Here is a 25,174-nt window from a genome sequence, read left to right on the forward strand (position 1 = left end):
ACAGTAGGGGTGAGGAAAGCACTAAGATATTCCTCCTATTCTGGAGAGGCCTAGATTTGGGGGTGACAGCAAAGGCAGCAAGGACTGCCTCAGCCAGGCTTTAGGACCCGGGGCATCCGGAAAAAGACACTGAAAGTTTTGTGTTTTTTTTTTTTTCCTTTTTCGGGCGTTAGCTCAGATTTCTCATCTTTCTTGAGCCTCTCTACCCCGCCGGGCCCCAGATCTCCCGGCCCGGGTGGAGTTGGCGGTGGGGGAGCCGGAGTGCTTTGTGGTGCATTTCTCGGTTTCTAACACGTTCAGCCTTGCCCTCTCGTCCTACCCTCACCACCACCCCCCCACCCCACGCTGTCCAGCCAGTTCAGTGTCCCCAGCCCCCATTCCACGTGGACCAGCTTGGGCGGGGGTGGGAGGGAGGACAGGAAGGGGGGGAGCTAGCTCTGGGAAGAAGGGGAAAGGAGGTTGGCCGCGGCAGCTCCCTAGTTCGTCCTCACTGCCGGCCGACCCAGCTCCAGGCACCATGTTCCCCGCGGGCCCCCCCAGGCACACCCTCCGCCGGCTCCCCCTGCTGCAGTTGCTGCTGCTTCTCGTGCAGGCCGTGGGGAGGGGGCAGGGCCGTGCCAGCCCGGCCGGGGGCCCTCTGGAAGATGTGGTCATCGAGAGGTACCACATCCCCAGGGCCTGTCCCCGGGAGGTGCAGATGGGGGATTTTGTGCGGTACCACTACAACGGCACTTTCGAGGACGGCAAGAAGTTTGACTCGAGGTAATGATTGGCGCCCCCAGACTCGCCACCCCCTTTCCTGAGCGCCCTGCCAGCCTTTCTTCAGTTCTGGGGTCCCCTGTTGCCCCTTTTAAGCTCTGCATCCAGGCACTCACTCCATCACCCCCTAACACCAAACACAGCATCTCTGGGGACTCCCAGACACCCATCTCCCCAAAGACACTCCCTACTCCCCGTTACAAACCTTTATCTCTCAAAGGACTCCGATTTCTTTCACACAAGCTCCTCACTTCCCAGGGTACTTGATAATCAAGGTGAACTGCTCTGTTCATTTACCGTTGCTTTTGGTGAGGGTGGGGGATTCTGTCTACAATGTTGGGGGGAAGGGAATGGTGCCTGCTGCATGGGAATCCTCAAGTGGTCTCAGCCTGGGACCCCCTACCTTCCCACTACTCTGACACTCTTTCTGGTTCTTTCCCTGTTTTCAGTTACCTTTGCGTTGGGAGAAGAGGGAGAACTTTAGGGGGGGTGGAGGTTAGCAGCTGGTGGGAGTTAAGGGGGCACATTATAATAAGACGGTAGGATGGAGAGCGGGGCATAGCTGGTTGCAGGGGCCCTCTGTCTACATGTCACATGATTGAACATGCCACCCTGGGCTTTTTGGAGGGTTTTCTTGCCTTCTTCTCCAGGTCCTGCAGGCCGTCTGCCCTCCCCCAACTCCTCCCTCCCTCTCTCCCTCCATCTTAGCTCTACCAGGCCAGTGCCATCACCCATCTTGCTAACGTTGGGGTTTGAAAAACGGATCTCTCTGGTCTGCTCCAGACCTCTGGTCCTCTGAGGCTGGTGCGGGCAGGACAGAGCTGTGCACTGGCCTCGGGTAAACTTTGGGTTCCCATCCCACACACAAACCCCATATCACACCCAAAGAAGTCAGTACCTCTTAGACCCGTCCCCAAAACACAGCTCAGCCCATGGCAAATAAATTAGTGGACATAACTTTGGAGGCAAGTAGCATTTTGGGAAAGAACGTGAACTCCAAAGCCCAAGACCATGGGTTCAAAACCACTCTGCCTATTATCGTGGACAACTGTTTTACCCCTTTAAGGTTCACTTTCTCCTTGTCTGAAAAATGGAGATAAAAACAGTACCTACTTCCTAAGGCTGATGTTAGGACTCACACAAGATAACGAAGGAATCACTGCAAATTGAAACTACCTGAATACCCGTTAACACTTGGATGGATAAATAAATTGTGGTAGATCACACAGTGGAATTCTATATAGCAATGAGAATGCAGAGTCTACTATTAAATGTGACAACTTAAAAGAATCCCACAAACATAATATTGAGTGAAAGAAGCGAGAAACTGAGTATATACTGTATGATTTCATTTAAAAACAGGCAAAATTATAGTGATAGAAGTGCTTACCCTTGGGAGGAGGTAGTGACTAGAGGCTTCTGGGCTGGTGGCAATGCTCTGTTTGCCATGCTGGTTGCAATGGCTTTGTTGGTTTCTGAAAATTCAGTGAGCTATGTATGTTCACTTTTCTGTATGTATGTATAAAAGTATTTTTAATAATAATAATAAAGATGATGACTAAAGTGAGCTTCATGAGGCACCTGGCCGTCCGCGGATTCAATACGCATGAGCTTTGTCTCTGGTGGGACCTTATGCCCTGATGATTTTTAACTCTTAAAAACTCCTCACAGTGCCCACAAAAGCACTGTGAAGGAAGCGACCCAGACATGAAACCCGCTCAGTGGTTTAGGTATAGTGAGGTCTAGGCAGTAGCCAAGGATCCAGTGGTTAAGCCCGCAGATGCTAACTGAAGAGTTGGCGGTTCGAACCCACCAGCTGCTCCTCAGGAGAAAGATGTGGCAGTCTCCTTTCATAAAGATTACGGCCTTGGAAACCCTGTGGGGCAGTTCTACTCTGTCCTATAGGGTCATTACGAGTCAGAGTTGGCCCGATGGCAATGGGTTTGGTTTTTCTGGTAGACAATAGCCAGGAATACAGCCAGAGCCCTTGACTTCTAGGAGTGGGACGAGGGTTGGGAGTTGGGGGATGTGCCTGGTGGGACTCTGGGAGCCTGGCTGGGCCCAGGTTCATGCAGTGTTGAGCCTGGAAAACTTTCTTAACCCATGATCTCCTTTGATCAAAATAAAAATTTTCCACCCTTCCTTAACTTCTGAAAATTCAAAATAAATTTAAAATGTACCTCAAAAGAAAAAGAAAAGCTATGGCAATTTTAGAATGGGCCTTTAAAAAAAAATTTAAAACCAATCCCCATCCCCACTTCCGGCCAATGCTGCTTCTCCTTCCTTTCCTTGGAGAATCAATGGTGTGCCATGGCAAAAGCCTGGGCTTTGGAGTTCAACAGACCACATATTAGCTGTGTGACCTTGGGCAAGTCACTTAGTCTCTCAAGTCTTTATTATTTCTCATAAGAAAAATGAAAACAATCATGCCTACTTCATGGGAGAAAAGATTCAATAAGACAATGAATGTAAAAACCAAGCATCTAATCTGGCATATAGTAAGCGCTCAATAAATGTTCCCCTTCCCTGCCCTGCTGGACTTACACCCCTTGCTGTCAGCAAATAGTAGCATCGGACAGGCCTGCCTGCCCCCCATTCCAGGGTAGTAAAAGCCCCTGGCCTTCTTGGGGGCTTCCCTTTAGTAATAGCCCATCCTCTTAAGAGGGGGGTGGGGAGGTCATGGCTGACCTAGGAGGGAGACGTGAAGAGGAGGTGAGGAGCACGTGGCCCCACACCTGGTGTAGGAAGGAGAGTAGTGCGTGAATGTTGTCTGTGTGCCTCCTGAACATGTATGGACCATGGGCAGAGGGAACCATGTGGCAACCGTGCACAGCTTTGGCCACTGTATCTCATCTCTTCCCTCCCCTAGCTATGACCGAAGTACCTTGGTGGCCATTGTGGTGGGCGTGGGGCGCCTCATCACCGGCATGGACCGGGGCCTCATGGGCATGTGTGTCAACGAAAGGCGACGTCTCATCGTGCCTCCCCATCTGGGCTACGGCAGCATTGGTTTGGGTGAGCAGGGCTGAGGAGGGGCACAGGGTGCGGATGGAGGACACCAGGAGGCAGAATCAGGGACCCCTGGGTCAGCAAACTGGAACTCAGAGAAGCAAGTGACTTGCCCAGCGTCACACTGCACAATATGAAGAGTGGGATGTCTGGAACTAGAGTTTAGGTCTTGTGCTCCTGGGATGCGAGGAAGGGGTGTAAGAGGGCCCTGGGTGGCACAAGTGGTTTGTGATGGACTGCTAACCTGAGGGTTGGCACTTCAAACCCACCCAGCAGCACTGCGGGAGAAAGGCTTGGCAATCTGCTTGCAGGAAAGATTACAGCCAAGAAAACCCTATGGAGCATTTCTACTCTTTAACACATGGGGTTGCCGTGAATCGGAAGTGATTCGATGGCAACAGGTTTGGTTTTGGTTTTTTGGGTGGGCTCATCCAAAAATGGCTAAGAAGAAGGGGTATTGGAGGCGGTGGGGAGCAAGGCCAAGCAGGACTCTCGGACCCCCTGTCCACCCCCACCCTGTGGGACCCCCTTGTCCTCACAGCGGGGCTCATTCCCCCGGATGCCACCCTCTACTTTGATGTGGTGCTCCTGGATGTGTGGAACAAGGCAGACACTGTACAAGTGAGCACCTTGCTGCGCCCGCCCCACTGCCCCCGTATGGTCCAGGACGGCGACTTTGTCCGCTACCACTACAATGGCACACTGCTGGATGGCACCGCCTTCGACTCCAGGTAAGGGCTGGAGGGGAGCCCGGAGGTGCTGGGGACTACGACATACGGAGGAGAACGTGGGGCGCATCCTGCCTGTCCCACCCCCAACAATATCATCTCTACCTCATTCTCGGCAGCTACAGTAGGGGCGGCACTTATGACACCTACGTTGGCTCTGGCTGGCTGATCAAGGGCATGGACCAGGGGCTGCTGGGCATGTGTCCTGGAGAGAGAAGGAAGATCGTCATCCCTCCATTCCTGGCCTATGGCGAGAAAGGCTATGGTAAAGGGAGGCAGGGACTGAGGGGGGGTTCTCCACAAGAGGGAAAACCAGGGCTGCCACATACAGTTGTCCAGGTTGTGCACTGCACAGGGGCACCCAGCCAAGGAGCAAATAGGGATGAAATCTAGCCCTTGGTGATTGTTTAGCTAAGAACCAAAATCCGTTGCCGTCGAGTCGATTCCAACTCATAGCAACCATGTAGAACAGAATAAAACTGCCCCATAGGGATTCTGAGGAGCGTCTGGTAGATTTGGACTGCTGACTTTTTGGTTAGCAGTCATAACTCTTAACCACACCACCACCAGCGTTTCCTATCTAGCTAAGAAGAGGTGCGTTATTGTGATTTACACAAAGCCTCAGTGTGAGCTGGTAGTGCCCCTGAAGAAAACCCAGCTCAGGCCTCACAGGGAGAGCAAGAAATAGGGCCACTGATGCCATGGAAGGAAAGGGTTCTGGAGAGCAGGGGCAGCACCTTTTTGCATGGTGCCTACACAGGCTTTCCTGAGTTGAGAAGGAGCCCCGCTTTGCTCCCTACTTGTGTGGTTCAAGCCCTATCCCTCCCCCAGGGACTGTGATCCCTCCACAGGCCTCCCTGGTCTTCCACGTCCTGCTGATCGACGTCCACAACCCAAAGGACACTGTCCAGCTGGAGACGCTGGAGCTGCCCCCTGGCTGTGTCCGGAGAGCCGTGGCTGGGGACTTCATGCGTTATCATTACAACGGCTCACTGATGGATGGCACCCTCTTTGATTCCAGGTCAGGAGAGTCCTGAGGAGGGTGGGTGGGGCTGGGGGGGTCGGGCAGAAGAAGCCGGGACAGGGAGAGAAATACCAGGTGCTGGCAAAATGGTTAAGCTCTTGACTACCAACTGAAAGGTTGGCAGTTTATAACCCACCCAGGGGCACCTCCGGAGAAAGACCTGGCAATCTACTTCCAAAAGATCACAGCCATTGAAAACCCTGTGGAACACAGTTCTACTCTGCACATATGGGGTTGCTGTGAGTCGGAATTGACTCAGTGGAAGCTGGTTTGGTTTTTTGGTTTGGGGTCATCCCAGACAGCTGTTGTGGGGTGGTTCTAAGCTGCCTGGAAGCGGGAGGGGCCCCTTTGACCCCCCCTCCTGGCCCTCCCCACCTTGTATTGCAGCTACTCCCGCAACCACACCTACAATACCTATATCGGGCAGGGTTACATCATCCCCGGGATGGACCAGGGGCTGCAGGGCGCCTGCATGGGGGAGCGCCGGAGGATCACCATCCCCCCCCACCTTGCCTATGGGGAGAATGGAACCGGTAGGGTTGTTCCCACCACCACCACCTCAGTTCCTCTGAACCGCTCACTGACCCTCCCCCCAGTGTAGCCTGTGCCCCGCCCCCACCACGGTGGGATCCAGCCACTGCTCTGCCCCTCTCCCTCATAAAAGTATATACATTCTGTATCAGGCCACCCACCCAGTTCCTGCCACAGACTCCATCCATCTTCTCCAGGGGCAGTCCCGTCTTGTCCTCCCAGTTCTCCCCTTCCATACGGGGAAGGACAGCTGACTTCTGGCTTAGGGGAGGGAGGATGGGTATGGAAGAACTGAAACAGCGGCGTAGCCCTGGGATGCAGAGATCTAGTTTTGAGAGCCAGCTTTGCTTGGCACCTCAGTTTCCTTGCCTATAAAATGGGACTAATCATTTTGCTCACCAGTTACAGGGAATTTGCAAGGAGAGTGTAAAAGGGCTCTCTAAACTGGAATGCTCCTTGCCCCACCTGCTCCCCGCCTCCCCCCCACCACCAACAAAAGCACAGTAGAAGAATTGACTGTGTGGACAAACATCCCACCCCATCCTGGTTTGAAACCCCAGGGTGAGGAAGAGCTTAGAGACTGGGCAGCCCCTCCTAGACCTCTGAGCTAACTTGCTCCTGAATTCTGGCCTCAGGAGACAAGATCCCTGGCTCCGCTGTGCTGATCTTCGATGTCCACGTCATCGACTTCCACAACCCTACAGATCCAGTGGAAATCCAGACAATCTTCCGGCCCCCGGAGGCCTGCAACGAGACCTCCAAACTTGGAGACTTTGTTCGATACCACTACAACTGCTCTCTGCTGGATGGCACCAGGCTCTTCTCGTCGTGGGTCCAGGGCAGGGCCAGGGCTGGGCAGGCGGGTGGACAGGGGCGAGGGAGTCCTCCTCCCAGTACCCTTGACTCTTGCTCCCCACCCCGTCAATCCCCAAGTCTCTGGTGGAGCTTCCAGACTCTTGCTTCGTCCATAGGTTCCCCATCTCAGTGAGGGAGACAGGAGGCATCAGGAGATGAAACTCTTTACTCCGCAGGGGAAGGGGAGGGGAAACTAGCCTTGGGGGAGAGCTGCTACTTCCACTTCATGGAGGGGAAACGAGCAGGGAGAGATGAGGCCTCCAGGCCACGCTTCAGGGGCAGTGGCAAGAGGAAACTGGGAGTCTCATCTCTGCTCCTCCGCTAGGCCTGGCACTGCTGTGTTGGGGGGTGGGCACCAGGAGGAGGGACTAGGGAGGCGAGGGCTCATCTTGGCCCTTGTGGGAGAAGGGAGTGTGAACTGGCAGAGGCCGGGCTGGCGCCAACCTGGAAATTGTTTTCTCCTCCAGCCATGACTACGGGGCCCCCCAGGAGGCAACACTGGGGGCCAACAAGGTGATCACAGGCCTGGATACAGGCCTGCAGGGCATGTGTGTGGGAGAGAGGCGGCAGCTCGTGGTGCCCCCGCACCTGGCACATGGGGAGAGCGGAGGTGAGAGGGCAGGGATTGGTCTGGCAGGTGTTCCGTCCACTTTGCACTTACTTGTCTTGGGCCTCTATGGCTGATGGAAGGAGTCAGAAAACCCTTCAGGATGATTCTGTAAACATCCTATGCCCCTCTCTTCAGCTCCCAAGTTGGGGAGGGACACTCTCTCCCCAATTCCCCTTACTGAGGCCTGTGGACCAGGGAGCAGACGAGGAAGGCTGAGGAGTCAAGTCCAGACTCTGGTCTGATTAGGACACCTTCCTTCTCTCTTCTCCTTCCCTCAGCCCGGGGGGTTCCTGGCAGCGCTGTGCTGCTGTTTGAGGTAGAGCTGGTGTCCCGGGAGGAGGGGCTGCCCACAGGCTACCTGTTTGTGTGGCACGAGGACCCTCCAGCCAACCTGTTTGAAGACATGGACCTCAACAAAGATGGAGAGGTCCCTCCGGAGGAGGTGGGTGAGGAGTTCCATGCCCATGCACATGCCCCCGCCAGGAAGCCCATTTGCATGGTGCCCTTGAGCAATAACGCAGTGCACGTCCACCATCCTGCTTAAGCCACCCCCGGCTTCCATGTCCCTGCCTCTGTGCTGAGTCACAGTGCCTTAATGTCCTTGTCCTTCTGGCGCCTGTGCACCCCAGTCCCCTGCAGCCCTGGCCCGGTGCTGACTCCCCCATGACACACCTCCACCCTGGCCCCACTCCTATCAGCTCAGGACCCCAGCACCAGCTCCTCTCCTCCCAGTCCTTACTGAGGTGGGGAGGGGAGGAGCTGGGGCAGCCTGAAAAAAAATACCCAGCCTCTCTAGTCTCTACCTGGGGGCCCTTCCCCAGGTCGCAGTTGCTCAGCTGTGACCCTCACTCCCCACTTCCCCTTACTTCTTCCCTCCCCCAGTTTTCCGCCTTCATCAAGGCTCAAGTGAATGAAGGCAAAGGACGCCTCATGCCTGGGCAGGACCCTGAGAAAACCATAGGGGACATGTTCCAGAACCAGGACCGCAACCATGACGGCAAGGTCACCGCTGAGGAACTCAAGCTGAAGTCAGACGAAGACCAGGAGCTGGTCCATGAGGAGCTCTGAAAGGCAGGAAGCCCAGGCCTGGTCTCGAACGCAGAGGCCCACGTTTTAGGGGACAGTGGGCAGTGGGACTGACCTTTGAACAGTCACTCCCCTCTGCCGAGATAAAGTCTGGGAGCCATGAAAAAAGTTGCCAGAGGAGCCAATGCTGGTCTTCCCAGTAGCCATAGGTTAAATTCCACAGTGCAGACCTCTATTCCATTTTTATCCTCCAACCCCAAACTCCTTAAAGATTTTTGGAGTTAGAAAGCCAGTCTGACAATTAGTGGAGTCTAGGGATTAAAAAAAAAAAAAAAATTTTTTTTTTTTTTTAGGGGTTGGACAGTGCCTAGCCCCTCACCCACACCCCCACCACATTGCCAGACACTGAGGAGACTGAGTTGATTTATTCCCCCAGACTCGCCCGTTATTTACACCTCTCCTCGCTCTCCCCAACTCTCTGCCTCCATCCCCCGTTCCTCTGTTGTGGCAGCTCCCCCAGAGTGTGGATGAGGGCTGGGAAGACCCCTCATCACCCTCCCTCAGCTCTGGCTGGTTCCTAGGGAAGGGGGTGGCTCCCGGAGGGCAACCCTACCTCACCCTGTCCACTCCCCCATCTCACTGCATCCAATAGAGGTGAGATGACCCCAGGGTGCTGGAGGTGAGGGCTGGACTTTGTGTGGCCTTTCATCCCTAAAGAAGTCTCCTTTCTCGAAGGGTCCATGGAAGAGGCAGAAAATGAAGGAGAGGTGTGAGGAATCCTGCTTAGATGGGTCTTCCCTTGCCATGAGTCAATTCGGGCTCATAGTGACCCAACAGGACAGAGTAGAACTGCCCCATAGGGTTTCCAAGGCTGTAATCTTTCCAGAAGCAGGCTGCGACATCTTTCTCCCATGAAGCAGCTAGTGTGTTCAAACCACCAGCGTTTCAGTTAGCAGCGAGCACTTAACCACTGTGCCACAAGGGCTCCTTCAGATGGGTTTCAGGGCTATAGAATCCTTGGGTTTTGTGCTGGGATAAATTTGAGAGGCTCATTTGGGGCTGAGGGGTGGGAGTCAGATCCTTCTCCTTTGTGCCAAATAAAAGATTAACCAAAAGGCTCAGGATGTGGTCTTTTTTTTTTTTTTTGGTGGGGGGGGGGGCTGCTTTAAAGCCAAAGACTTGGGAAGAAAGATGAGACAAACCAGGCTGTTCCCAAGACCTCATCAGCTGGAGGCAGGGTCCTTGAGGTCTCGGCCTTTTCTCTCAGGTTTTCTGCCTCAGGCCTAACCTGGGGGCCTCACTGGGGAAAATGAGCCCAGGTCTGGGGATGAGGGGTGAGGGGATAAGTGTCCAGAGAGGAGAGGAGCCTGTAGGGAGGCATGGAGAGATGATCCTTGTCCCCCAAACTTGCAGTTGAATGGGAAAGACAAGGCCCTTGACCCCAAACACAAGACACAAAGCTCAAAGATTAAATTAAACCACACAGGCTGAATTACACCTTTTCACATGGATGGTTTCCAATACTACAACATGTCCACCTCTCCCTGCTCCTGGCCATTGGCGATTACCACCTGCCCAACCTGCCTCTTGCCAGAAGGAGAGGTAATTGAGTTGAAATCTCCACAGGGTCTTGGGGGAGGAGTCAGTTCAGCTGCCAGCCTTACCATCCACCTTCACCTACCTAGCTGGATTCTGGCCAGTGCAAGGGAGATGGCCCAAGCCTTCCACAGACAGGATGGCCCGTGGACGTGAAGCAGGTGCTTGAGTGGGAAAATGATAGGACTAGATTCACACTGAATCGCCCCCACAAGCACGGACTTCTTGCCCAGGATCCACCAAGACATGAATGCTCCCATGGTCACACTCCCTCACCCCAACGCATCCAGAAAGTTCCTCAAGGCCTTGACAGTAGTTACAAATCCAGCCTCAGATAGTGACCACCCCCTCCCCCCAGAAACCTGACAGGACAGCTCTGAACTGAAGCAGTGAAATGCCTGCTGGCCAGTGTGGAGGCAGCATGAGGCAGAAGAAAAAACCCGGGCTTTGGTCACAAACACTCCTGCTCATATCTTCATTCTAGCTGTGGAGTGTGGGCAAGTTACTCAGCCTTTCTGAGCCACCTGCAAACTGAGAACTACACCTGCTCATGGGGTCACTAGGAGAATGAAACAGCAGGCCTCAGAGCGCCCAGAGTGTTCTGGCACACAGCAGGCACTCAGTATCATTAACATTCCTATCACCTTCCCCTTACAGACCTACAAACACAACTTTCCAACAGCCAGGGATCCTCTACAAGAAGATGAGGGGGACGGATTTCTCTGAAAGAGGCCAGGCTAAGAAAATGCCAGGTGAACTGTTTGTTCTAATTTTTCCTTCAAAAACTGCCCTAGAGAATCTACAACACAGTCTACAAGAACCACGGTTTCATCTACCCTGAGACCAGAAGAACTAGATGGTGCCCAGCTACCACTACCAACCATTCCAATCAGGGCCACAATAGATGGACCCTGATTGAATGGGAGAAAAATGTAGACCAGACCTTCAAATTCCTAAAAAAAAGTTGAACCGAAACTAAGCCCTGAGGTCACTTTGAAGATAAAATACAAACTAGCTCAAAAAATAATGAAAATCACCCTTAAGTACTGTTCTCCTTTAAAAAATCACCTATATGTCAATTGGTATAACAAAATATATTAAGAAAACCTGCTGCATCCCACTTTGGTGAATGGAGTCTGGGGTCTTAAATGCTAGCAAGCGGCTATCTAAGATGCATCAATTGGTCTCAACCCACCTGGAGCAAAAAGAATGAAGAACACCAAAGACACAAAGTAAATATGTGCCCAAGAGACAGAAAGGGCCACATAAACCAGAGACTCCATCAGATGGTGCCTGGCTACTACCAATGACTGCCCTGACAGGAAACACAACAGAGAATCCCTGATGGAGCAGAACAGTGGGATGCAGACCTCAAATTCTCATAAAAATACCAGACTTAATGTCTGACTGAGACTGGAGGGACCCCAAAGGTCATGGCCTCCGGACCTCTGTTAGTCCAAGACTGGAACCATTCCTGAAAGAAGCCAACTCTTCAGACAGGGGTTGAACTGGACCATAAGACAGAAAATGATACTGGTGGAGCCAGCTTCTTGGCTCAAGTAGACTCTGGAGGTGAGATGAGAAGGCAGAGGGGGACAGGCGCTGGTTGAAGGGACATGGGGAATACAGGGTGGAGAGGAGGAGTGTGTTGTTACATCAGGGGGACAGCAGCTAGGGTTACACAGCAAGGTGTAAGTTTTTGTATGAGAGACTGACCTGATTTGTAAACTTTCACTTAAAGCACGATAAAAGAAAAAGAAAAATCTAGGAAAAAAAAATCACCTATATGAGACCGAATAGTCAACAATTACTTTAAAACAAAGATGAGACTGTACAGAGCTCTCTCTTGAGGTCCCTGGTCACAGCCCCCCTTTAAGATTACGGACTTGGCTGCCTCAACACAACTGATTCCAGACTGAATTTCAAGCTTAGCAGCTGCCCCAGAATAAAGCCAAACCATTGCAGGTCAGAAACTTTCAGCTCCACCCCAGCCACCCTAATCCCCACAGATATATTCTGGCTGTGCTCAGGTGGTCTCCTGGGCTAATCGGTGGTTTTCAAACTGTGCTCTGCAGAGTTCAGAGGCTTCTTGGAGGTTCCTGTGCCTCAAGGGTCAAAGAGGTACAGGCTCTGCTCCCACAACACAGACACACACCTCCGGGGTCAGAACAGCTGTTTTTTCATTTTTTTATTTTGATTTGTTTCACATGTTAACAGTTGTTTGAAGAACAAGTTCCGGTATTTAAAAATTTCAGAGGAAACAAAAGTTCCTGGACTAGATGATCCCTCACAGAGACATATTTACGGAAAATAGCACCTATGGCAAGCACTGAGATTTTGTCCCTGCAGGCCCATAACAAGCGCCCTAGGGCAATCTCTAGATTGCACCCCCCTCCCCATTTCAAGATGAGCAGATGTTGATAGCGTCAGCAGAGACGCCTTACCCCGTCTTGTCTGGCTGTTTCTGTGGGTCCCTTTTATTTTGTGGTACCTCAGAATGTCATTCCCTCCCTGGTTTGGCACGCCCTTGGACTTGTGCCTGGGGTAAGTGCCCCTCTCTGCCCCCTTGAGGGGGCATGTGCCTACTGTGCTCGAGGAAGGACATTGGGGCATACCAGGTTCATAGAAACCGCTCAGTGGAGCCACCCCCACTCCCCACCCCACCCCTTCAAGTGGCGCAAGCCATACATGCCATACCTTAGATAGGCCTCTGCAGTAGAGTGCTAACATCCTGCAGGTTCACGGTTCATTTCCAAAGCTTCTGCTACCCTCCCACCTGGTGGGTCCACCCCTAAGTCTGGTGAACACAATGGAAGGTGCTAACGGAAAGGAGGGAGGCGGGGCACGGGCCCAGCAGCAACAGGCTGCCCTGGATTTCCCTCTGGACACACAGGCAGGAGCAACGCTCGCAGTGGAGCTCCTCAGGTGAGGCGCCCCCTCCTCCTCATGCCCGTGGGCCAGGCCCAGCCTGTGCGCTCAGGAGCCCTGCATTTCCATCCGGTCCCCCTGGCGCAGGATGTCCTGCAGCAGCCCGTTGACCACGTCCAGCGTCTCATCCTTCTCCAGCACAATATCATAGGAGTCCATGTAGCGATCCCGCCTCTCCTCCACCTGGCCCAGGTGACAGAAGAAAACCAAGAGGTCCCAAAATACTCTGCTCCCTCAAGCCTTGGGGCTGGGGGAGGAGGGCACTGGAGCACAAGTCCCCAGCTGAAGAATCAGGCAAGAAGAGTTTAAGGTTACAAGGACCTGCCTTTTGAAGACAGGAATGGGTAATGGGCACGGACTGCTCCAATTATTCCTTGGGTCAACGTCAAAGGACAGTAACAAAGATTAAAACCAAAAAACCAGATGTTACCTCTAATCTACCTGGATTGAATTTTTACAAGGCTCGAGCATTCTGGTGAATTCAGCACCCCCTGGCTGGGGGCAAGGGCTGACAGCCTTCTAAATTTACCATACTTTCTGCTGCTTTACGGCCATAATGTTCTCCCCGTCAGTCTCTGGTCTGTCCTTGTATTTTCCTTCCCTACATTATAAACCCACATCCGGAATACTGCCATCTCCCATAGCAACTGCCTCAAACGTATGATTTAGTAGAACTGGTATTCAGCCTCACCATTTTCTGAGCTAGGTGATCTAAATTAGTTAGCCTCCTTGCCTCAGTTTCCTCATCAGTAAAATGGGGAAGACAAAAGTCATTACCTGGGAGGGTTGCTGGAAGGATGAAATGGGTTAATAATGTACGTGAAGTGTTTAGAGCAGAGCCTGACAGTGAGCGCTCAGTAAATGCTGGCTACGATTAGGTGCCCAGCATCACTCTTTCTCTGAACTCCTGTGTCATGGTACATGGTGAGCACACAGCTGGTGTCATGGATTGAATGGTGTCCCCCCAAAATATGTGTCAACTTGGTTAGGCCATGATTCCCAGGGTTGTGTCATTGTCCTTCATTTTGTGATTTTCCTATGTGTCATAAATCATAATCTCAGCTTGTGGTTAAAGAGGATTAGGGTGGGAGGTAACACCCTTGCTCAGGTCACATCCCTGATGCAATCTAACGGGCGTTTCCCTGGGGTGTGGACTGCACCACTTTTTTGTCTAGCACGTAGGTGTTCTATAAGCATTTATTACAGGGATTGAAGGAGAAGAAAGACGCAAAGAGAGGAAGCCCCGGTCCACTACCCACCTTGTCATTTAGGAAGCCAATTTTGAGAATGTTCTCCACATCTGGAATCCCGTCGGCCATAGTGAGGTCTCCCATGGAGTCTCCAAGCAGGAGGATGTTGGTTTTGCCCTGAAACTGCTGGAAGTAACTGGAGTTCTCACACACAGAGCTGTTCTTGTTGTATGTGTGAATGAGCTGGCCCTTGAATCCCTGTAGGAAACCCTAAACAACCAAGACGAGAGACAGACAGAAGAGCTACAGGGATCCACATATGGCCAGTTTTCCACTGTCTCTGTCACAGAGGAAAGGGAATTCTGAAAGCCATAGATAAGGCCAAAACTTTACTACAGTCCAAACTAGAGGAAAACTATGGCCTGTAGGCCAAATTTGCCCTGATTTTGTAGTTTTACTAGAACACAGTCGTGTTCATTGGTTGTCTATGGCTGCTTTTGTGCACTACAATGGCAGAGTTCAGTAGTTGTGACAGAGACTGTATGACCCACAAAGCCTAAAATATTTACTACCTGGCCCTTAACAGAAAAATTTTGCCAAACCCTGGTCTAAACTAACAAGGTCTATCAAATATCATCTACTCTGGTCAAAGTATAAAGCATGATATATGCTGTTTGGGTTACAAGTATGCTAACCCTCAGCTGCAGTCCATGTCTTAACCTCTGGTCAAAATGATAAAAATTCTGGCCATTGGTTTAAGGAAAAGAAGTCAGAAGTGGTTGCATTGGAGCAGCCAACCGGCTCTAGAAATAACAAGTCAAAGGCCAAGCCCTTCAGTACCTAGGATAGCACATAACCCATGACAGTGACAAGGGGGCTGGGATACCCCACAAACTACCAGAAACTAGGTCCCCCATGGCAGAGAGCTGGCTGTCTTCCAAACACCAAAGATAGAATCCTTCAAAAGTAACCTGTCTTTAGCTGTCAAAACAACAAAATAGTAAAATAAAAATAATTGCCTGAGGGCAAAGAAACCAGCATGCAGTCCTTCTCCCTTCCTTCCCCAAGTTAGGGTTGATGTACTGAGCCAAGCACCCTGGCTTATGGTTCCCATTCCTCTTCCATTCCCAACTCAAACAAGACTTGGCTCACATTTTCATCAAAATCCATGTAGTTAGACACAATATGGATGTTGGGGTGGAAAACTTTCATCTGTCGGATAATTTCTTCCAGGATATCACCGACGCCCGCAGAAAAGATGAAAAGGGGAACGTTGTTATGGTAGAGTATGTTAAAGAACATCTTGTATCCCTCCCTAAAAAGAAATGAATGAATTCTGAAACGGCACAATGACAACCAGAAGCACTGCCTCTGCTGTTATTTATCGACTTGGATTACTTATTTTCCAATTAAAAAAATTTTTCTTAATTGAGGTCTAAAATACATACAAGAAAGTGGGTAAAGTGCATTAATTTTAAGTGTTCATAGCAATTAAATTTTATGTATGTTTACAGCCTTGTAACCACTACCGAGATCAAGGTTCCCTCATGTTCTTTCCCAGTAAATACCACCAAACCATTCTGATGTCCTGTCACCATTGATTAGCTTTGTCTTTCCTTGAACTTCATATAAAGGGAACCATATTAACTCTACTCTTTTGTATCTGGCTTATTTCATTCAATATAATGTCTGCAATTAATCCACGGTTTATATTTACCAGCAGTTCATTCTTTGTTACTATCCATTTTCCTACTGAGATGGTTCCAGATTTCAGCTATTATGAATAAAGCTGCTATGAACACCTTGTACGTGTTTTATACAATGTACAGTATACACTGTACTTGTACAATGGTTATATGCACTCATTTCCCTTGGGCAGATACCTGGGGCAGGGGTTGCTGAGGCAGAGAGTAGGCATCCATTCTGGGGCATCTTCACTGAGGAATAACCCACTAGCCTCTCTCCCTTATTAGGATACACAATCCTTGGGGACAGCCCTTGCCAATAACTTCCTCTATGTGCCCCATCCTCCTCCAGAAGAGGGCCCTGCAGGGAGAGCTGCTCAGTGAAGGTTACCGACGATCCAGGGTCCCAGCCTAGCCAACGACCAGGTCTCAGTAAAGAACACCAGTCATCATGTTGTCATTATTGTTGGTTGCCATCAAATTGATTCCAACTCATGGTGACGCCACGTGTGCAGTGTAGAACTGCTCATAGAGTTTTCAAAGCTGTGACCTTTCAGAAGAAGATCGCCAGGCCTGTCTTCCGAGGCATCTCTGGGTGGGTTCAAACTGCCAACCTTTTGGCTAGTAGTCAAGCCCTTAACCATTTACACCACTGGGAACCCCAAAGTCTTTCACCATTGTGAAAAATGAGCTAGACTCCATTTCAGATGAAGCCCTGGTCAGACTCACACTACATCCACTACCAGCAGACTGCCTCCTAGGAAGCACCCCAGGGTAGAAAATCCTTTAGTTGTATCCAGAGAGCAAAAGCAAGATCTTTTCATATCAGTTGCTCATGTTGCCATGTCCCTTCTGACGCTCCCAGTAACTTATCCTTGCCACTTCTCCCCAGCCTCATCTGTAAGCATAACAGTTTCAAATAACCTGGCATAAATGTTTTCCAGAGCACGAAGCTTACCTTAGCATTGCATCGGACTCTCTCACCATCTGGGCAATCTGAACCTTCTGAATTTTCTGCTGGCATAGAAGATCATGAGCTTTGGTCCACCTAGAAGCAGATATCCCACAAAGCCCCAAATTCAAATCACTGAAGGAAGTAAAGTATCCTTTCCTTTTATGGAGCCAAGAACCCTCTGCAGGTATTGACAATGGAGGCCTCATCCTTCTCACAGAACCATTTCCTGAAGGACTAAGGCTGTCCTTAAAAGGAAGAGGTTGAAAAACAAAACAACAGAGAGACAAGAGGCGAGTGACTTAACCGCTTAAATCAAAGCTCTTCTGTATCTCCTCCTCCATGACCCATACCCTCTAGAGAAGTGGGGCCCTGTACAGTGATGCTGGTTTCTATGGGAGGGTTACTTCCCCAATGTACTTATTCCCTGAAACCCAGGAGCCTCAAACTTAACCCAAGGATTCTTTGAGGACCCCTACTCTGGCAGAAGCCATAATTAGCCCTGGGTGTCTCTGGGTAGTTTGTTCTAATAGCTGGGCTAATGGCATTCAGTATGCCCTCCATAAGGTAAGGGAAGCCTCTCATCTCATTAAAACTCACAGCTCCCCCAGCCCCACTCCAATCCATCTGAAGGACTCAGGAGCTTTTCTTCACCACCATTACTTACCATTCCACCATATGAGGTATCTTCTCTCTGGCGGTCCGGTTTGGATCGATCTCAATTGGGTAATAATGGTGAAGTAGCACCTTTAGCTGGGACATCCACATGAAGAGAAAAGCCATTAGTCCATGTCAAGTTTTCCCCACCAAAGTCCTATAGTTTAACATTAAAAAAAAAAATCACTTAGAAGAAGTAACTTCAGGTGAGAAAGTATAAGTTTTCTTGAAGTTCTCATTTGTGGACACACGACTTACAAGAGTCAAGTTTCTTCTCTCCCGTCATCTTCAACCATAACTAGTCAACAGGTTCACACTAACCCATTTGATAAAGTCCAGGGAGTGCCTGGATCTATAGAGCTGGTCATTCCTTTGTACTCACCCTGAGAGAGTGAGGTCTCAGAGAGTCAACAATATAAGGAGCTTTTACTCTCAGAGAAGAGAGTTACTAGAATTTGTTGTTGTTACAAATTAGCTCAGTTATCCGGGTTTAACCAGCAAGAACCATCAAGAACCAATTAATCAGCAAGAGCTGATCTGTTTCCCAAAATCTGGGCCACTGTCTCAGGTGATAGGCAAGATGATTTCTTTTTTTTAACGGTACTTTTTTTTTAAAATTGTACTTTAGATGAAGGTTGACAGAACTAGCTGTTCATTAAACAATTAGCACATATATTGTTTTATGACATCGTTTAACAACCCCACAACATGTCAACACTCTTCCTTCTCAACCTTGGGTTCTCTATTACTAGCTTTCCTGTCCCCTCCTGCCTTCTAGTCCTTGTCCCTGGGCTGATGTGTCCCTTTAGTGTTGTTTTGTTTTATGGGCCTATCTAATCTTTGGCTAAAGGGCGAACCTCAGGGGTAACTTCATTACTGAGCTACAAGGGTGTCCAGGGGCCATGCTCTTGGGGTTTCTCCAGTCTCTGTCAGACCTGTAAGTCTGGTCTTTCTTTGGGACTTAGAATTTTGTTCTACATTTTTCTCTAGCTCTGTCCGGGACTCTCTATTGTGCTCCCTGTCAGAGCAGTCAGTGGTGGTAGCCGGGCACCATCTAGTTGTACTGAACTCAGTCTGGTGAAGGCCATGGTAGTTGTGATCCATTAGTCCTTTGGGCTAATCTTTCCCTTGTGTCTTCGGTTTTCTTCATTCTCCCTTGCTCCCAAAGGAGTGAGACCAACAGAGTATCTTAGATGGCCAATCACAGGCTTTTAAGACCCCAAACGCTACTCAGCAAAGTAGAATGTAGAACATTTTTTTCAAAAGCTATGTTATGCCAATTGAGCTAGATGGTCCCCAAGACCATGGTCCCCACAGTCCTCAGCCCAGTAATTGGTCCCTCAGGGAGTTTGGATGTGTCTATGGGGCTTCCATGACCTTTAGGCAAGATGATTTTAGATGGTACATGGATGAACAAATTTTTTGCTTTAATACTTCAAGAGTCATTTTAATATATGTCACAAAAGGAAAACTAGTCCATCAAACTCATGGTTTCATAAAAATATTTCTTTCTTTTCTAAGTTAACTGCATTCAAATTTTTAAAAGTAGGATAATTTAAAGAAAAAAAATGAATACTTCTACCCACCTCCTAGAGTTGCAGGGAGAATTAAATAATGTCATGTTAAAGTCTCTTGTAAACTCCATAGCTAACAGTAAGAATAACGTCCATATTCCCACCATCAATCATTACACGTCTTGGTCAAAAGGAAAAGCTGAGCATTACCGGTAACAATAGAAGAATGTTAATCTTCTAATGTCTTTATTCTGGAATCTGTGGTCCTAACCAGGAACTCTTTGAAGTGGTATATGATAGTCATCTCTGAGCAAAGAAGGGGAGTAACCCACCTCTTTCTGGCACTCTTCACTGATGATCTTGCTGTTATCCAGAATATCTGGAAAAACATAAAATTCCTGTTACTAGCTCCTCAGAAGCCATCATTTTGTCAAGCCCAACAAGGCAAGCTAGTATGACTTACTGTGAGAAGAAGGACACCGCTTGCCGTTATATGCAAACCTGCTCAAGGTCATGTCAAAATCAGAAATTACCTAAAATGCAAAAGGGAGATGATGCCCAGATAGGTTCCTTCTGTCCTGGCCTGGCCTAATCCTGGAGGGAGTTGGAGAGGGATGGCTCAAGAGGGACAGGGAAAAATGATCCTAGTGAGTACATGTGAGTGCTGAGGAGGGCCCAGTCTCTCCAGTGTGGAGGCATGCTGAAGAATCAGGAAGCCTCTGACTCACTAGCACCCATCTCAATACCACACAGTCCTTCCAGGGTGCCTCCACCTTTATGGCCCAGCTCTACATCTGCAACTTTTCTTGGAGAATGGCTGGCCAGGGCTAGTGTGGAAGATAAGGTCCCAGGTATTGGTATGAGGTGCTTTCTGTCTTAACTAGAGAAGCAGCGTGACCTTATTCAGAAATTTGAAATCAGGTTTTAGGCCAGGTGGGACTCTTCCCCCAAGGCAAAACAGGCGACCAGCCAGCTTGTCCTCAGATCCCTGGCCATTTCTAGGGGCAGAGGGCTTGCAGGTTTCAGCAACAGAGACAGAAAACAACCGGGCAGGAAGCCCCCCGGCCGGCCCCCGACCCGGCCCAACCCCTGCCACCCCCCGCCCCCCGCGGTACCTGCAACCGGTCTCCCCCGCCCCTGCGGAGTGCGCCGACGATCTCCTGCACCCGCTCGGGCTGCCGCATCAGGACCGTGGACTTCATCAGGGTGCTCACCTGTCCCGAGACCCGAGAGAACAGCTGACCCCGGCACCGGCTGGGGCCAAAGGGGAGCCCTGGACTCGCTGAGCACCCCTGCGAGGCCGGGCCGGGGTGCGCAAGGGGGCAGAGGGCTCCAGCGGAGCTTGGGGCGGATACAGGCCGGGGTGGCGCGACAGGACCGAAGCGGCCCGCTAGAGGCCTCGGAGCGCCCCGGGGGTCGGGGGCCGCCCCACCCCGGATGCTCCTTCCCGCCTTACCTCGTCAGCCATTGCGCTGCGGCCTGCTCTGCGGCCCAGGGACAACGTCCGCCCGGCGACCCGATTGCGCAGGCGTCGCCTCCCGGCAGGAGGCGGGGGTGGGGGAACTGGGGGAAGATCGAGGGCGCAGGCCGCCTTTGGGGGCTAGTGCCGTGCGCTAGGAAAACTTGAGCATTATATTTTGAGAAGGGTGAGGGTCCCAAGAACTCGAGGTTATGTGGGAGTGCTGGGTTGCCATAGGGCCTTGAGTGGGCACCCGCTTCTCTTTCTGGAGCAAAAATCCTGGCAAGAGTGGCCATTTCCTTGAGATGGGCAATATCACAACAGACCCAACTGAAATTAGAAGAATCATTACGAATATACTATGAAAAATGGTGCTCCAACAAATTTGAAAAGGCATTTATACAAAGCCAACAGCCAACATCATCCTAAATGGAGAGAGTCTGAAAGCATTCCCCTTGAGAACAGGAACCAGTCAAGGATGCCATTTATCACCACTCTTATTCAACATTGTGCTGGAGGTCCTAGCCAGAGCAATAAGCAAGGAAAAGAAATAAAGGGCATCCAAATTGGTAAGGAAGAAGTAAAAGTATCCCTATTTGCAGATGATATGATCTTATACACAGAAAGCCCCAAAGAATTCACAAGAAACTAATAGATTTCAGCAAAGTATCAGGATACAAGATAAACATACAAAAATCGGTTGGAGTCCTCTATACCAACAAAGAGAACTTCAGAAAGGAAATCATCAAATCAATAGCATTTACAATTGCCCCCCAAAAGATAAAATACTTAGGAATAAATATGACCAGAGATGTAAAAGACCCATACAAAGAAAACTACAAGACGCTATTGCAAGAAACCAAAAGAGACCTACGTAAGTGGAAAAACATACTTTGCTCATGGATAGGAAGACTGAATATTGTAAAAATGTCAATTCTACACAAAGCGATCTAGAGATAAAATGCAATCCCGATCCAAAGTCCAACATTTTTTAACAAGATGGTGAAACAAAACAACTTATATGGCATGGGAAGAGGCCCCGGATAAGTAAAGCATTACTGAAGAAGAAGAACAAAGTGGGAGGCTTCACACTACCTGATTTTAGAACCTATTACACAGCGACAGTAGTCAAAACAGCCTGGTACTGGTACAACAACAGATACATAGGCCAGCAGAACACAGAATTGAGAATCCAGACGTAAATTCATCGACGCATGACTGGCTGATATTTGACAAAGGCCCAAAGTCTGTTAAATGGGGAAAAGACAGTCTTTAACAAATGATGCTGGCATGATGGGATATCCATCTGCAAAAAAATGAAACAAGACCCATGCCTCACACCATGCACAAAAACTAACTCAAAATGGACCAAAGACGTAAATATAAAATTTAAAATGATAAAGGTCATGGAAAAAAAATAGGGACAACGCTGGGAGCCCTAATACATGGCATAAATAGAATACAAAATATAACCAACAAAGCACAAACACCAGAAGAAAAACTAGATAACTGGAAGCTCCTAAAAATCAAACACTCATGCTTATCAAAAGACTTCACCAAAAGAGTAAAAATACAACCTACAAACTGGGAAAAAAATTGTCGGCTACGACATATCCGATCAGAGTCCAATCTCTAAAATCTAGAAAATACTGTAAAACCTCAACATCAAAAAGACAAATAACCCAATTAAAGAATGGGCAAAGGTTATGAACAGGCACTTCCACAAAGAAGACATTCAGACGGCTGACAGATACACGAGGAAATGCTCATGATCATTAGCCATTTGAGAAATGCAAATCAAAACTACAATGAGATATCATCTCACTCCAACAAGGCTAGCATTAATCCAAACAACACAATATAATAAGTGTTGGAGAGGTTGTGGAGAGACTGGAAAACTTATACACTGCTGGTGGGAATGTAAAATGGTACAACCACTTTGGAAATCCATTTGGTGCTTCTTTAAAATGCTAGAAATAGAAGTACCATAGAATCCAGCAATCCACTCCTTGGAATATATCCTAGAGAAATAAGAGCCTTCACATGAATAGATATATGCACACCCATGTTCATTGCAGCACTGTTCACAATAGGAAAAAAGGGAAACAACCTAGGTGCCCATCAACAGATGAATGGATAAACAAATTATGGTATATTCACACAATGGTATGCTGTTGTTGTTGTTGTTAGGTGCCATCAATTTGGTTCCAACTCATATCGACCCTATGCACAACAGAACGAAACACTGCCCTGTCCTGAGCCATCCTTACAACCATTGTTGTGCTTCAGCTCATTGTTGTAGCCACTGTGTCAATTCACCTCGTTGAGGGTCTTCCTTTTTCTGCTGACCCTGTACTCTGCCAAGCGTGATGTCCTTCTCCAGGGACTGATCCCTCCTGACAACATGTCCGAAGTATTAAGACACAGTCTCGCCATCCTTGCCTCTAAGGAGCATTCCACACTTCTTCCAAGACAGATTTGTTCGTTCTTTTGGCAGTCCACGGTCTATTCAATATTCTTCACCAACACCACAATTCAAAGGCATCAATTCTTCTTTGGTCTTCCTTATTCATTGTCCAGCTTTCACATGCATATGAGGCAATTGAAAATACCATGGCTTGGGTCAGGCACACCTTAGTCTTCAGAGTGACATCTTTGCTCTTCAACACTTTAAAGAGGTCCTTTGCAGCAGATTTACCCAATGCAATGCGTCTTTTGATTTCTTGACGGCTGCTTCCAAGGCTGTTGATTGTGGATCCAAGTAAAATGAAATCCTTGACAACTTCAGTCTTTTCTCCGTTTATCATGATGTTGTTCATTGGTCCAGTTGTGAGGATTTTTGTTTTCGTTATGTTGAGGTGCAGCCCATACTGAAGGCTGTGGTCTTTGATCTTCATTAGTTAGTGCTTCAAGTCCTCTTCACTTTCAGCAGGCAACGTTGTGTCATCTGCATAACGCAGGTTGTTAATGAGTCTTCCTCCAATCCTGATGCCCCGTTCTTCTTCACGTAGTCCAGCTTCTCGTATTATTTGCTCAGAATACAGATTGAATAGGTATGGTGAACGAATACAACCCTGATGCACACCTTTCCTGACTTTAAACCAATCAGTATCCCCTTGTTCTGTCCGAACAACTATGTAAATGTTCCTCATGAGCACAACTAAGGGTTCTGGAATTCCCGTTCTTAGCAGTGTTATCCACAGTTTGTTATGATCCACACAGTCGAATGCCTTTGCATAGTCAATAAAACACAGGTAAACATGCTTCTGGTATTCTCTGCTTTCAGCCAGGATCCATCTGACATCAGCAATGATATCCCCGGTTCCACGTCCTGTTCTGAAACCGGCCTGAATTTCTGGCAGTTCCCTGTCGATACACTGCTGCAGCCATTTTTGAATGATCTTCAGCAAAATTTTGCTTGCATGTGATATTAATGATACTGTTCTATAATTTCCACATTTGGTTGGATCACCTTTCTTGGGAATAGGCATGAATATGGATCTCTTCCAGTCAGTTGGCCAGGAAGCTGTCTTCCATATTTCTTGGCATAGACGAGTGAGCACCTCCAGTGCTGCATCTGTTTGCTGAAACATCTCAATTGATATTCCATCAATTCCTGGAGCCTTGTTTTTCGCCAATGCCTTCAGAGCGGCTTGGACTTCTTCCTTCTGTACCATCGGTTCCTGATCATATGCCACCTCTTGAAATGGCTGAATATCAACTAATTCTTTTTGGTATAATGACTCTGTGTATTCCTTCCATCTTCTTTTAATGCTTCCTACGTCATTTAATATTTTCCCCATGGAATCGTTCACTATTGCAACTCGAGGCTTGAATTTTTTCTTCAGTTCTTTCAGCTTGAGAAACGCCAAGCGTGTTCTTCCCTTTTGGTTTTCCATCTCCAGCTCTTTGCGCATGTCATTATAATACTTTACTTTGTTTTCTCGAGAGGCCCTTTGAAATCTTCTGTTCAGTTCTTTTACTTCATGAACTCTTCCTTTTGCTTTAGCTGCTTGACGCTCAAGAGTGAATTTCAGAGTCTCCTCTGACATCCATCTTGGTCTTTTCTTTCTTTCCTGTCTTTTCAGTGACCTCTTGCTTTCTTCATGGATGATGTCCTTGATGTCACTCCACAACTCGTCTGGCCTTCGGTCACTAGTGTTCAATGCATCAAATCTATTCTTCAGATGGTCTCTAAATTCAGGTGGGATATACTCAAGGTCATATTTTTGCTCTCGTGGACTTGCTCTGATTTTCTTCAGTTTCAGCTTGAACTTGCATGTGAGCAGTTGATGGTCTGTTCCACAGTCGGCCCCTGGCCTTGTTCTGACTGATGATATTGAGCTTTTCCATCGTCTCTTTCCACAGATGTAGTCAATTTGATTTCTGTGTGTTCCATCTGGCGAGGTCCATGTGTATAGTCACCGTTTATGTTGGTGAAAGAAGGTATTTGCAATGAAGAAGTCGTTGGTCTTGCAAAATTCTATCATTCGATCTCCAGCATTGTTTCTATCACCAAGGCCATATTTTCCAACTACTGATCTTTCTTCTTTGTTTCCAACTTTTGCATTCCAATCACCAGTAATTATCAATGCATCTGGACTGCATGTTCGATCAATTTCAGACTGCAGCAGCTGATAAAAATCTTCTA

The 25,174-nt window shown here is 48.9% G+C and overlaps 2 protein-coding genes across 2 annotated transcripts; one reads left to right on the plus strand and one right to left on the minus strand.

Annotated features, from left to right (window-relative positions):
- Positions 1–206: 206 nt before the first annotated feature.
- Positions 207–9,654, plus strand: FKBP10 (FKBP prolyl isomerase 10). The gene is made up of 10 exons (XM_049861094.1): positions 207–762; positions 3,629–3,774; positions 4,310–4,499; positions 4,616–4,761; positions 5,328–5,517; positions 5,908–6,053; positions 6,687–6,879; positions 7,374–7,516; positions 7,795–7,958; positions 8,399–9,654. The coding sequence occupies exons 1-10, from the start codon at positions 518–520 to the stop codon at positions 8,582–8,584; spliced, it is 1,749 nt and encodes a 582-aa protein (XP_049717051.1). The 5' UTR covers positions 207–517; the 3' UTR covers positions 8,585–9,654.
- Positions 9,655–12,315: 2,661 nt separating this feature from the next.
- On the minus strand, positions 12,316–20,681 carry NT5C3B (5'-nucleotidase, cytosolic IIIB). Its single transcript, XM_049860926.1, has 9 exons — positions 20,521–20,681; positions 20,180–20,278; positions 19,528–19,597; positions 19,397–19,443; positions 17,561–17,646; positions 16,900–16,989; positions 15,409–15,571; positions 14,326–14,526; positions 12,316–13,249 (listed from the first exon to the last, which is right to left on the minus strand). Exons 1-9 carry the CDS (start codon positions 20,530–20,532, stop codon positions 13,115–13,117), a joined length of 903 nt encoding a protein of 300 aa, XP_049716883.1. The 5' UTR covers positions 20,533–20,681; the 3' UTR covers positions 12,316–13,114.
- Positions 20,682–25,174: the final 4,493 nt, after the last annotated feature.

This window comes from Elephas maximus, chromosome 19, assembly GCF_024166365.1.
Source record: "Elephas maximus indicus isolate mEleMax1 chromosome 19, mEleMax1 primary haplotype, whole genome shotgun sequence".
Taxonomy (NCBI): Eukaryota; Metazoa; Chordata; class Mammalia; order Proboscidea; family Elephantidae; genus Elephas; species Elephas maximus.